This window comes from Sebastes umbrosus, chromosome 19, assembly GCF_015220745.1.
Source record: "Sebastes umbrosus isolate fSebUmb1 chromosome 19, fSebUmb1.pri, whole genome shotgun sequence".
In the NCBI taxonomy this organism is placed as follows: Eukaryota; Metazoa; Chordata; class Actinopteri; order Perciformes; family Sebastidae; genus Sebastes; species Sebastes umbrosus.
This window is the reverse complement of record NC_051287.1, coordinates 1797782-1812879: the sequence shown is the minus strand read 5'-3', so window position 1 is coordinate 1812879 and position 15098 is coordinate 1797782. Positions and strand designations below refer to the sequence as shown.

The 15098-nt window shown below is 37.8% G+C and overlaps 1 protein-coding gene across 2 annotated transcripts; it reads left to right on the top strand.

Moving 5' to 3' along the window:
• The first annotated feature begins 2721 nt into the window (after positions 1–2721).
• On the top strand, positions 2722–14760 carry ash2l (ash2 like, histone lysine methyltransferase complex subunit). 2 transcript variants are annotated; one of them, XM_037753719.1, is made up of 17 exons: positions 2722–2859; positions 5586–5652; positions 5763–5908; positions 5999–6087; positions 6197–6291; positions 6637–6732; positions 6956–7051; positions 7146–7221; positions 7697–7714; positions 9146–9245; positions 9374–9591; positions 10463–10630; positions 11597–11790; positions 12008–12100; positions 12736–12834; positions 13303–13362; positions 14162–14760. In XM_037753719.1, exons 1-17 carry the CDS (start codon positions 2801–2803, stop codon positions 14267–14269), a joined length of 1782 nt encoding a protein of 593 aa, XP_037609647.1. In that variant the 5' UTR covers positions 2722–2800; the 3' UTR covers positions 14270–14760. The 2 variants fall into 2 exon arrangements, with proteins under 2 accessions (XP_037609647.1, XP_037609648.1); XM_037753720.1 differs by lacking the exon at positions 7697–7714 and having other exon boundaries at positions 2723–2859.
• The last annotated feature ends 338 nt before the right edge of the window (positions 14761–15098 follow it).

Below are 15098 nucleotides of genomic sequence, written 5' to 3'. Positions count from 1 at the left end.
CACCAAACCTGCTTGAAAAAGTTACTAAATGTAGACAAACAGCAGAACATGTGAGTGGATTTATGTGATCCATCAGGTGTTTAGATGTGTAAATGTCTTCTTTACTTTCTAAACTCCACATTTCCATTAACTGTTCACAAAGTAAAGAGCAACATAAAAAGCTTTGTGATGGCGATGGAGACCACCCCACGTACGCTCTGAAAGTCAAACATTATTGAGGCGTTTTGAGAGTTTTGTGGCACCAGTAAAGAGACGTCGAGCACAAAGACAAAGTGTGCCAGCGGACGTCTCACAAAAGAGCTCGGGGAATGCTGAGAGCACCCCTGGGTGCTACTATAAACACCTTTGAGCCATTGTTATGGAAGATAATAGTTGTGTTTTCTCCTCCTCTTTCCTCTTGGAATGGAGATACATCTGTGACGTTGGGATAGTGGGAGGAAGTTATCACCTCATGCAACTTTGTTTATTTATTTGTTTTTCTTTAAGAAGATTTTTCCAGTTTGGATGTGAGACTTGAACTGTTTTTTGTCTATTCTGCCTCCTCTATTCACTATTTGAATTTATCTTGATGATAAAAAACACTTTTTTTTTTTACTATTTTCATTTATATTCTGTGGATTTTTTGGGGAACTTTCTTTTTATTGGTGTTTTCAGGTTAAAGCTAAAAATAAATGTACAAGGGTTTGTATGCAGAGCAGGATTTGTCTACCCAGACAGTACGCTACATACCTTAAATTAGAGTATACAGTTAATTATTCCCAGTATTTTATATATTGATCAACTCATACTCGTCTGTTTTTAACATGCTTTTTATTGTTTTTCTTTCAACAACCTAAACCCTAACAAATAAAGTAATATGTACATATGATAGCAGATATTTAAAAACAAAGTATTCAAAAACAAGGGAGGAGAATTTTTTTAAATAATAATAGTAATAATAATAATAATAATAATAATAATAATAATAATAATAAATACATAAGAAATATAAAATTTGTATATGTATAATAAATAAAATTAATAATAATAAATAAATAAAAATAAATAAATGAATAAAATATTTCACACACCCAGCACCACTTGTATTCCTTGTGGTATTAAATCATACAATTTGGCGGTGGTTTGACTGCAGCCAAAAGTTCTTTATAAAGATATTCATTCATGAGTTGGTCCGGTATAATGTGACAAAAGAATAATGAACTTTTATTCCAAAAATATTCCTTATTTCTTATATTCTGTGGATTTTTACACATATTGTTTGTCTCATTTTAAGGATGTTTTTTATTATTTTCTGTCTGTTTATCCCGTCTACACCAACTTACATGTTCTGTCTTCATCATTTCTTCATCACCTCACCCCCCCCTGAGTCGATCCACTTCCCCTTGTCCTGCAGAAACAAAGCTCAGGGTCAGCGAGGGTCAAACCGACTGGTGACATCTGCTAATTGTCCTGATGGGCCGGCCTCTCCGGTGCTTTCAATACCAGTAGCTCTGTTGGAGTCTGTAGCTGGGAGCACGCTGCCAGCTGCCAGTTTCATGAGTTACCTCCACAGGATCATTTACCCCCCCGACTACGAACCCCTGATGAGGAGCGGTCTCTCTGGGTATTAGGAAGCTATGAGCTATAATGTGGATTTAAAGATGGGACTGTTACCTGAATGGTAAAGTTAATGAAGGAATCAGAGGCAGATAAAACTGTGGATGCAACCAATTAAACATAAAGACACACTGATAGAAAGTAACTAAGTACTTTACTTGAGTATTTCCACTTTATGCCACTTTATACTTTACTACATCTTAGAGGCAAATATTGTACTTTTTACTTCACTACATTTATTTAACAGTTGTAGTTACTAGTTACATAAAATATTATATAATACATAAACCAGTGGTTTTCAACCTTTTTGAACTGTTTGATGCACAAAGAGACACAATTATTATTTCACAAAAAACAAAAAAAACAAAGAGAAAAGTCAAGATAAAAAAATGCATTTATTTATTTATGCACGATTTTCAAAGTTTTGGGGAAATAAATATAGAGTGAAATGCAAAGGCACAATTGAGAATAAATAAATAAATAAATACATTTGAAAGTAGATATAATATAAATAAATAATAAATGCAAAAAGAAATCATAAAACAAAAAATAAATGCGAAAATAAATAATTACATTTAAATAATTAATTAATAAATAATTAATAAATAAATACATAAATAAATAAAAAGATTCCCTTATTATTTAATTTCCCCTTTTATTTATTCATGTATTTATTTTGTATCAATTAATGATTTGAATTTATGTATTTATTTTTTTATTTATTTTTTATTTATTGATTATTTTTGCCTTATTTTTTTTATTTATTTTTATTCATTTTATATCTATTTTTAAATGTAGCAAAAATAATATTAAAAATAAATGTAACCATTAATAAATTGATTGAAAGAATTTTGTTTTTCTTTTGACATATATATATATGCCAACAGAAAAACAAAATTCCTTGTAGGCTATGTGTTCACATATTTGGCTAATAAAGCTGATTCTAATTGAGATATTAAGAAAAATATATGTATTAAAAAATATATATACATATATAATATATATTCAATATATATATATATATATAATTCCTAACTAATTGACAGGATAAGTTATTTGGTACACTGTGGTGTAATTGTATTTTATAGTATGGAGTTGCGCTGCAGTTCCTGTGTCAGCCTGCGGTGTCGCTGTTGAGCTGAACCACGGCAGTGACCCGGAAGTGATTCCGCCACAGGTTCTTGTTGTTTCATAGATTGTAAAGATGGCGTCGGAAGGAGAAGCGGGCAGCGCTGCTAACACCGAACCAGACACCGGGGACGGGTATGTCTCCTCCATACGACACGTTTACTACTGTTACACACGTGTTAACCATAATACAGAATATATGCGAACAAAATAACCCAAATGTGCTCTCTATAAACCAGATTTACGCTCTTATTTAGCCAGAAACGCTGTTAGCAGACAGGCTAGCTACTGTTAGCATCCACAGACTGAGGATGAACCGTGAACCGTTACCAGCTCTACCTGCTCTTTATCTGCTCTTTATCAGGACAAATCATCAACATATCTCACAGGTTAATGTCACCCTGTCTGCTGGTAAGCTTATAGAGTCTACTGAGCATCATTTAATACTCTCTGTGTATAGATATGTCCCTCTTAATCTCATATATACAGTATATATAAAAACCCCGCACGCCAGACTCCATTCAAATAATGACAGATTTAGTGAACACAGTGTGTTTCAGTCAGTGGTGGAAGAAGTACTCTAAACATTTACTTAAAGGTCCCATATTATAAAAAAGTTTTCATTTTTTTTGTAATTATAAAGCAGGCTTAAGTCCTATATAAATACTGTGAAAGTATTGAAACACTCAATCCACAGGGAAATACACACAGCCTGTATTCAAAAACTCTGAATCTTCCGTCAAAATGCGCTAAAACGAAGCGTTTCAGACAGAGAGGGTAAATACAGGTATATTCAGGCTGACAGTATGGGTAAAATATATATATTTTTTAACATTACAGCATGTAAACATGTTCTAGTAGAAACACAAAATACAAGTATGAACCTGAAAATGAGCACGATATGGAACCTTTAAGTAAAAGTAATAATACCTCAGTGGATAAATACTCTGTTACAAGGAAAAACTCTGCATTTCAAGAGTATTAGCATCAAAATATATTTAAAGTAACGTTAACAAAAGTACTCATTAATATGCAGAGTGACCCATTTTAGAATAATACACATTATATATTTTTGGATTAGATGTAAATATTGATGCATTAATGCAGGGCTCTAGACTGCGACCAAAATGATCGCATATGCGACCTTTTTTTGGGAGTGTGCGAGTAAAATTTTTACCTAGTCGCATTGTGCAAGTGCATGATCATTACTGTTTTGGTAACACGGTTAAGAGTGATGGATTATTGCAGATGAAAGCAGTGCTTTTTGTTCTTCACTGGCGCAGCCTCTCTCTCCTCATCTGCACTCTCCTCTGTGGAAACCTTCGATGATGAAAATGACTGCACGTTTTGTGTAGCGCACCGTTATTATTAAACCTCCGTGACAACATAAACACACACACATACACACTGTATACGCCCGATCCGTCCCGCACGTACACGCACACACACACACACACACACACACACACACACATATACCGCCGGCCTCTGATCTCAGGAGCTGCAGCGTCAACGGGGAATTATTCTCAAGTCAGTGAGTTAAACTTTCTAGTGGTTACCAGTAACGTTACAGTTAGCTAACGTTAGACTGTTGGATGTTAACGGTAACGTTACCAGTTAACGCTCACTAACGAGCCGGCAGCCGACGTTTGTATTTACAGTGAGTGAGCTGATGATAACGTTACGTTAACGAGGAGTCAAAACTCCACCACAGCTCAAATCATGTTACTGATGTTAACCACTTATTTACCTACTGACTCCTCTCTTTGTCCCTTTTGGGTAACAAGACTGCAATGAATGAATTGTGTCCGTACCAACATGCTGCATCTCTCCCCATGACAGCAGCATCTCCAGCAGATCCTCTAACTTTAGGAGCAGTTAGCAGGGCCGGTCATAACTTTTTGGGGGCCCTATGCAAAATCTTGTTTTTCGACCAAATGCTATTTTTTTTCACAGAAATATAAAATAGATAATAGAAAATCAGAATTATACATATTATATTTAAATAATCACAATTAATAATTATGTTTTATGCAAATAACCACTACAGATGGCAATAACAAACCACAGTTAATTTCAGACCCTGCTCACGCGCATCACACACTGCAGGGCTCCAAAGTTTCGCTGTTCACCAAAATAAAGCGGTCCATCGTTGATTATATAAATAAAAACAAATGAGGAGAGAAAGGAGGAAGCTGGTGATGGGGGAGAGTCTAACCGAGGTGCCGACTCAGACACCACCGATGATGAATGTGCAACAGGCACGGAGAGACTGGCTGACAGACAGGTGAAGAAACAGAAGTACCACTTTCAGTCACAATGGCTAACACAGTATCCGTGGTTACGGTACTAGGGGAACACTGTGCTGTGTTTTTATTGTAGGCAATGTGGTCCGTCCGTTGCAGGCAACTCTAAACTTGTTAGTTAAAATATTTTGCAAATATCAAGTTTGGAGGCGTTGTCAATGTTTCACTGGGGTATGTAAATTAAGACAACTATTTACTAGCATGCAAGGTCATTGATTAATACCATGCTGTAACCCAAAAAAAAGGGTACGACCAAATCATGTGCTTGTGCGACCAACTGAGAAAGTTGGGAGCACCAGTGCTACCAGTGGAAAAGTTAGTGTAGAGCCCTGATTTAGTATAAGTAATAGGTGGGTAATAAGTTAGTGAATTTCCTCTTTGAACTATAACAAGTGTAGATTGATATTTCGTGTCCATTGTCGATGTTTACGGATTTATTTGGTTCTTTTTACCAGTTGATATAAATGTACCACTTTTATACAGTATATCTGGGTAAATATTGGATTAATCATTATTAATAATAATAATTAATTAATAATCTCTGTTGACTTTCAGGGATGCTGCATTTGGGGAGCTACCCACCAGCATGGATACTGAGTCATCAAACGGCAAAGAGGGAATGGTAACATATTATCATTATTATGACTTTGTATTTATTTTTTGTGTCTTCTTTAATAGCATGCGTATGATGATGCACATGCTGTTTTTATAAGCAGACTTTGTGTCTCACAGGAAACAGCCGGCGAAGGCTCTGAGGCTGCTGATGCTCTGACTGGATCTGGAGATGAGGAGACTGGGAGGCAGCTGGGAGAGGTGGAGCTGCAGTGTGCCTTGTGTATGAAGTGGTTCACTGCAGACACCTTTGGCATTGACACTGCGTATGTATAGTTATTTGTTATTTAAATATCAGCAGTTATATATACTGTACTGATAGTTTTCATGATTTGATATTATCTCTTCCTCTACAGGACCTGCCTTCCCTTCATGACTAATTACGTGTTTCACTGCAACGTGTGCCATCACAGCGGCAACACATACTTCCTCAGGAAACAAGCAAGTAGGTGTTCTTCTGTGTGTTACAAACTACATTAACACAATAATGGATTCAAGCTTTCCACTCAACATTTTCAATGTTTCACAAATCAGTGTTTGTTTCTGTGTTTTAGACCTGAAGGAGATGTGTCTCACAGCGCTGGCTAACCTGACATGGCGGTCCAGAACGCAAGACGAGCACCCAAAGACGATGTTCTCCAAAGACAAGGTCAGCATAATATGTTTTCACAAACTTTTGGTAGGCCTCTAAAGCCATTTGAATCAAGTGTATGTCACATTTGTTTTTTATAAATAAACATGACATGAAGATAATTTCACAAACTGAGGCCAGATTTTTACACATAGCCAGGAAGTGTTTATTCAGTTTTTTCAAAAAACCCATTGACTTCCAGATGAGGGAACCGAAAGTGTTAAAATGCTAACTCATTTCTGGGTTTTAGGACTCATTCCTGTAGCATTCTATTAAGAGTGTGGTGAAAATCTCCTGGTGTAGTTGTGATATTACTACTATCTCTTATGGAAATATTTGTCTGTTTCTCATGTCTCTCTGCAGGATATCATACCATTCATTGACAAGTACTGGGAGTGCATGACAACTCGTCAGAGACCGGGGAAGCTCACCTGGCCCAACAACATAGTGAAGACAATGGTAATGTTGTGGTGTACAGTGAGGAAACACAGCCCGATACTCAGAGAAATTAGAAGATGCTGCTTCCAATCCTTCATATTAAAGCAAGTCGAGGCAGCCAATGAGAACGAATGTTGTGTCTCACTCTGCGTTGAATCTCCACTAGCTGCCCCCGACTTTTGAGCCCTTTATGGAGGAAATCTTCAAATGGATCAAAATAACGTCTCTTGTGCTTCTTTTCCAGAGTAAAGAGCGAGATGTGTTCCTGGTGAAGGAACACCCTGACCCCGGCAGTAAAGACCCAGAGGAGGAGTACCCCAAATTTGGCCTGTTGGACCAGGTATTCACCACTCTGAGCTGTTGTACTGTACATTAAAGCTGTAGAAAACGAAGGATGTTTGTTTAAAGCTGAAGTTGCTGATACTCTTCTGTAGGACCTGGGAAACATTGGACCCTCGTATGACACACAGAAACAGACCACTGCTGCTCCCACTGCTGGTGGACTGAACGGTAAGGATATAAAACAAAATCTGAACTGAATAATATACATATATATATATATATTACATTCTGTATCAACAAAGGCTAAAGGGGGAGAAATGTTTCACTTCACTGGTCAGTGGAAACTCCCCAAAGCTGAGCGTAAGAGCATGTTAAACAAACAATATGTCATTTTCTCTCAATCAAAACAACAACAAAAGACGGAGTTTGGTGACGTGGTGAAGCAGCGTGGGATCATGGGAGCTGTTGTCTCCATGTCCGACGTCCGATGACTAAGATCTTTCATGCGCTTAAAAAACAATAATGTGGCTAAAAATTCAATTTAAACCTTGATGCATGCCCAAAGGGGATATGATGACGCAGCAAGAACTCAGCAACATATACAACACAGGTTTAGTCGTTTTTTGACATTTTAATGTCGGAGAAGTTCCATATTCTACCTTAAAGTGTCATGACCATGGTGATTTTGTGCATTGTGTTCCAGGTGGATCTTCTTTCTCAGGTGAATATGTAGTATTTTGGCATCTGGAGCTGATCTGTTTTTGTCTTGTAACCCTCTGGATAGAAGTTGGCCCTGAGGTTCTTCAATAAGTATCTTGTGGGCAACTTCATCCACGTCCAGTTGTAACCCCCCCCCCCCATCCCCTGTCTGCTCTGCATCTGTTTGGTGCCCCCCCCATCCCAAAAGCTTTGCCCCCTTTGAGCAGTGAACATACCTTCCTCGTCTCTGGCTTGCTGCTAATGGGTTCTGAAATCCCTCAAAATCTCCTCTGAAATGACACTCTGACCCTCCGAAACACAACAGATGTGAGAGCAAAGGGACATTTTTGATTTAGCATTGGCTTCCCACCCAATGCTCATTAGCCTCGTCCTCTCTCTTCCTTCTCCTCCAGTTCTAATTTTTGTTGTCAAACAATTAGACACATACAAGAGCATATTAGGGCCATTGTAGGTTAAAAAAATATATATATATTTACGGAGCTGAGGGAGGGAGGCAATATTAAATGAAATGAATGAATGAAAATTTTAAAGATTGAAGTTGTGAATTTACTCGAAAAAAAATTTAACATTCTCTGAGATTAAAGTCACAAATATATGAGAAAAAAACCCTGATATTCTCTGAGATTAAAGTGGTAAATTCCTGAAAAATAATCAGAAATTTTCTGAGATTAAAGTCCCAAATTTATGAAAAGAAACTCACAAATTTACAAGAACAAAGTGAGTATTCTCTGATATTATAAAGTCTTAATTTGCGAGAAAAAAACTCAGAAATCCTCTGAGACTAAAGTCACTTGGCTTGCCTATTTGCGAAGCTTTGCTTTTTGAGTTGTTGGTCCAGGTAACAACTGATTAGTCCTTTTTTGTATGAAGGAATAACTGCATTTTTTCTTTCTTACTTCATATACAATGTTTAATTTTCCATCCAACTGGTGTTATTCCTGCGAAGAAAAAGCAGAGAATCTGATCCCATCATCTGGCTCCCTAAAGTTAGTGTTTGACGTTGAGGAGGCTGATTGTGTTTGGAAAACGCCACGCCAACTAATTCCTGCGTCTTTGTGCCTGCTGTTTCCCTGTGTACACCAAACGCCAAATAACCTGCTTCAACTTTTTGTCCAAGTCTTCGTGTGTGTGTGTGTGCGCGCTCAGTGGCAGTCTTGGCATTGTTTGTGTGGAAAGATAATGAAAAGATGTTTTTCAAAGTGTTTCTGAATTTACAAAATATTAGAAACACCTCTTAGTGTAATGCAATACAATTCCACCTCTGACCGTGAAGAAGTGGTTGGATTTAATGCAGGGCTGCTGCATTGAATTTAGCTACGTAGGTGTACCTAATAAACTGACAACTGAGTGTCTGCTGCCTTTGCCACTGACTGTGTGTTTGTGTGCATTTCTTTATGTTCAGAAGTGTAACCTGTCTTGTGTTGTCTTGAAGGTGCTTTGGCCCCTGGCCCCGGGAAAGGAAGAGGAGCCAAACGTAAACAACAGCAGCAACAGGAGGGAACCGCTGCCGGAGCCACGAAGAGAACCAGAAGGTATGACAACTGACAGTGGACACGCACACACTCTCCATGTTATTCCGCTGGTCTGCACGGAGGAATAACATGCACACAGCTAATAAATATACAAACAGACATTTACTCGTGTTTCTCCCTCTTCGCAGCGACCCTCTGTTCTCGGCCCAGCGCCTTCCTCCTCACGGTTACCCTCTAGAGCACCCCTTTAATAAAGACGGGTACCGTTACATCCTGGCAGAACCGGATCCTCACGCTCCAGACCCGGAGAAGCTGGAGCTGGACTGCTGGGCCGGCAAACCAATACCCGGAGATCTGTACAGGGCCTGTCTGTACGAGAGGGTGCTGCTGGCTTTACACGACCGAGGTAACGACGTCTCCGAGATCAAACCATGTTTATAATTATTATGGTTTTATTATTTCTTTCCTCATTTGTATAATGTTTATATTATAGTTTTTATCTCATAAGGCATGTGCAGTATTTTGCATATATTCTTTGTCTTTGTATGTATTTTATTACCGTGTCTTTGGCTGCGTATTGTTGGGTGTTTCTGCAACTACAGTCACGTTTGACTCTCCCAAATAAAAAAACATCAGCCTCTATGAATTTGAACCATCAGAGTATGTAATAGCATATAAACAAGTACACAAAATGACATCTAGTGGTTAAGCTATTAACCCATAACATGTTTATTTTTTATGGTTTTCATCACTTGTTCTCACTAAATGTCCTTTTAGCAACATTACAATAATGTTCATTTTATACATTTTCCTTTTTTAAATTCTATAATATTAATTAAATATATTAAAATTTTCTGTAAACAAAACAAATATTTTAATATGGTGTAAAGTAATATATGAATATGAAACAATTTAATTTGAAATAATATTAATATTATAATTTAATTAACTCATTTATCTCAACATTGAGACCACAGTTGTGGGACATGAAGAGAAGTGGTGTTTGGACCCATAAAATGCTGCATAGTTTTGATTAAATCACATTATTTAGTAATCATTTTTATGTCAATATGGGTAATAACACTGTGTTTATATATTTATCAAGCATTGCACTGCAAATCTGAACATAAATCTAAAATTTCATTCACTTAAAAATATCCGTATTTGCAGAAACACCCTGTTATAAATTGATTGCCCAAGAAAAAAATTCCCCTTGGGGAGAATAAAGTATATCTTATCTTGTACATAATATAATTTAATATATGCTCACGTTGCAGCGCCTCAGCTGAAGATCTCTGACGACCGTCTGACGGTGACCGGGGAGAAGGGCTACTCCATGGTGCGAGCCTCCCACGGCATCCGGAAGGGCTCCTGGTACTTCGAGGTGACCGTTGAGGAGATGCCTCCAGAGACGGCCGCCCGGCTCGGCTGGTCTCAACCACTCGGTCAGCGCTGCTTCATTCTCACACAGACCTCTTTACATTTAGGAAGATTATTTATTTTAGTTAGAGGAGAGAGGAACCAGTTTTCACTTGTTGTGTTTTTAAATAATCTTTGGTGTGTTTGTAATCTAGCTAAACATACAGTAGATGTTACCTGAAAACAAGACGCTTATTTATTCTAAAGGATAAAGAGCACAGACAGAATAATTATTTCCTTATTTTTTTTTAGTCTGAAACCAGAGGGAACTAAACTTTACTCCCTTTTAACCTTTTTTTTTTTAATTCATGCTTTTTATTGTATACTACAACAACCTAAACCACAACAAATAAAATGTACATATAACAGATAGTAACTTTAAATTAAAAAACAAAAAAAGGTAATAATAATAATCAAATAATAAATATAAATAAAAAATATTAAATAAAAAATATAATAAATTATGTTTTATTTATGAATAAAAATATATAAATAAATGGTAATGATAATAATTAATAAATAAAATTAATAATATATATTTACTTTAAACTATCTCCTCTGTCTCTGACAAATAAAGGACTAAAAGACTAAAAAAAATTATCTTAAAAAAACAAAAGATTTACATATAAATTCACACACCAGATTCCCAGCACCTACTTATATCCCCATGGTCAAAATAATTACACAATATGAATATAATAAATTTAAATCAAACAAAATGAATTAAATAAAGGTTGCAACCAAACTGTTTGAGACAATATTTATGATTTAGCCCTTTAACCCGAACATATGCCACCTGTTAGAAGCATAGGACTATTTGTCTTTAACTCTAAGATATGTCAAACTGGACTACTCTGTGTTAGTAATCGGTTTCCATGGAATGGGACAGAAACGGTTCCCAGATTTCTAATCAATGAGGCGCTCGTGGGACGTTGTTTCCGCTACGGTAGACAGAATAACTCTTGAAACATTTTTCCTTTTTTATATTGCAGGTAACCTGCAGGCGCCGCTGGGTTACGACAAGTTCAGCTACTCGTGGCGCAGCAAGAAGGGCACGCGGTTTCACCAGTCGATAGGAAAGCATTACTCCTCCAGCTACGGTCAGGGGGACACGCTGGGCTTCTTCATAGAGCTGCCCGACGGCACGGAGACGTCCAAGGCTCTGCCGGACACGTACAAGGACAAGGTAACACCCTATTCAACTGTCAAGCCAATTTTTGGAAATGTTGCAAAAAAGAAATTTGAATTTAGCGCTGTAGGAGCCGTGTATTATATTTTTGGTATCATTTAAGAGTCGGCTCGAATTTCAGCTTCGTCAGGCGTCGTTTGCCGTCTATGTACGGGGGGTTGTATTTTCACTGACTCAACACACGCCTGACTTCTTTAATCTTCTCTCTTTTCAGGCGCTAATTAAGTTCAAGAGCTACCTGTACTTTGAGGAAAAGGACTATGTCGACAAAGCAGAGAAAAGCCTGAAGTCCATGAGCTCCAGCAGGGTGAGAAAACATCTTCTGAAAATAAAAAACTCCTCTATGACTCTAGAGAAAATCTGTTACACTACCCGGGGAACAGAGAGTTAATTTTACAGTGTGGTGGCCCTTCTTGACGTTTTTTGAGAGACCCACTACAGTTATCTCCAAGTAGCTGTTTGTTTAATTTTTTAATTTAATTTAATTAAATTAAATTAAATTTGAATTAATGTATTATTTTAATTTTATTTAATTTTAATTTTTTAATTATTATTTATTTATTTATTTTATCTTTTTATTTTCCTCTCCTATTTATTGATTTTCTATTTCCTCTATTTCTCAACTTAATTTTCTGTTACTCATAAGGTGTTTTATAGATATTTCATCTGTATTGTTGTCTATAATAATAACTTTATTTATCCATAATTTAGAATATATCTTCTGTGGCTGCTTGTGTATTTGTGTTTTATTGGAGCAGATGGATGTGTTGTGACGAGTGAGTGTTGTTGAGAAAAACAAAATTATTTCCCTGAACAGTTACAGTTTGCTTCATTATAGATCAATAAAAAGACCTTTGAAAGAGAGATGCTGTTGCTGTTTGCTGCTGTTTGCTGCTGTTTGCTGCTGTTTGCTGCTGTTAACTCATGGATCCTCTTTTTCAGATGATTTTCTATAAAAATGGAGTGAACCAAGGTGTCGCCTTTGAAAACCTGTTTGAAGGCATGTACTTCCCCGCCATCTCACTCTACAAGAGCTGCACGGTCAGTACGCCGCTCTGATGGTCATTTTTCTGCTTTCTTGGTTTTGTTTTGTGTGCTTAACACTCTCTCTCTCTCTCTTTCTTTCTCTCTCTCTCTTTCTCTCTCTCTCTCTCTCTCTCTCTCTCTCTCTTTCTTTCTCTCTCTCTCTTTCTCTTTCTCTCTCTCTCTCTCTCTCTCTCTCTCTCTCTCTCTCTCTCTCTCTCTCTCTCTTTCTCTCTCTCTCTCTTTCTCTCTCTCTCTCTCTCTCTCTCTCTCTCTCTCAATTCAATTCAATTCAATTCAAATGGCTTTATTGGCATGACGTAACACTGCACATGTTGCCAAAGCATATTCAAATGATGAATTTTTTTACAATAATTACATTCATAAACATCGATTAAATAAAATAAAATACAAAATAATTTCAATCAATTAATTAATTGTTTATTAATTCTCTCTCTCTCTCTCTCTCTCTCTCTCTCTCTTCAGGTATCGGTTAACTTTGGGCCACATTTCAAACACCCTCCGAAGGACGTTAAGTTCCAGCCGGTGAGAATCACATTATTTACAAACCTCACACTAACGACACATTCAGACCACCAGCGAAGCAAACTTTCACGCGGCGCGATTACATACAAGGTCATTCGCGTATTTGCGGGAGATGAAATATTTTAACTCGAGCAAGAAATTTTGTGAGACACTGTATCGTGAAAGCCTCTCAGCGGTGAGATCGTCCTCCTGTCGTCACATTTATGTCTAGGTGACTTTATGTTGAGTGTGGATGGAGCAGCTGCATAGCCTGACTCTGATCCAGCCAAACTCCATTCAGAAAACAAGCATTTTAAAAGTTGTTTGCTTGTTGTCATGGTAACAGACCTGACAAAGCATGAATTCAGACTTTTTACTAATCAGCATCATGATGTAGTTATTTCAGCATCATTTTGATCCTTTATTGATATTAAATCACAGCACAATCTGTTTATTTTGGGTTCATACCGCAGTAGCGACGTGTGGCTTGCTAGATACAGTCAGTGCAGCGGCGCTGTGTGTGAATATAGCTCGCCGCGGGGTGATGTTATGAACCCAGACACAACGGCGTTTGGTTTTCTGACGTATCTGGGACTTCACCAACATGTACAAAGCAGCAACAGTGGTTATTTCTTCCATGGTTGATGGAGGAAAGAAAAGTTGTTGGTATCTATGGAGATAAGCTCCTCCTCCTCTTCGGCGCAAATGAACACAAATGATATTGGCATGATAAAGTGAACGTTCCCTCTTGGTGTGAATGCGACATAACGTCCGCTGAGCTATCGTTTTATCAATCATCTGCGGTTGTTTTTCTTCTCAGATGAGCGACATGGGCTGGGGAGCTGTGCTCGAACACACTCTGGCCGACATGCTGTACCACGTGGAGACGGACGTGGACGGACGACGCAGCCCCCCGTGGGAAGGATGAACACGGCTGGAATTCAGTACGCGCACACTCCCCCTCAGTCGAAACACAGTCGCACCGACAGCCAGTAAAATAAAAGCACCACACGCTGCAGTAAAAAGAAGTTGTGGCTGATTCCCACTCAGACAGGAAGTTAATAAATATGCTCTTAAACTGATTACACCAAGCTATTAACTGATGGCTGCTTGTCATCATTTGTTAACGACATTCCACTCTGAACATTTGGCGACTAAATCAACTTATTTTTTGGTGCTGTAAGACCTGTATATTTTGAGGTTTTGCTGTGGAGAGATTTCACTGGGCATCATGTTGAAACCTCTGATGCTCTGCATGTTGTTGCAGCCGATCAGACTCTTTAACATGTCACACATCATCTGTAGACTTTAGTGCATTCAGTCTTTTTGCTATTTTTATTTGTTTTACAATGTGTGTCAGTTATTATTACTGTTTTATACTCTGGGTTAAATAAAGAATAAAAATGCTACATGGACAAAGTCAAACTCATTCATGACATCTCAAAGAACATTTGACATTAAACCGTCCGGACCTGTTTGGGTTGTGAAGATGAAGCAGGGCTGCAACTAATGATTCATTATTTATTAATCCGTTGATTATTCTCTCAATTGATCGTTTGCTCTGAATGTCTTGTTTTGTCTGACTGACGATGCAAGGGAGGAGACGCCTCTGCCGCTAAAGCTCCGACTGCCGGGAAGCTGGATCTGGGTCTGTTCTTCCCCATGAAGGGCATCTGATCCTGTCCGAGTTGTTTCCCCCAAGTCGCTCCGATTACAACGAGAACGCGACGTCATATTCACACAAGATGGATCATTTC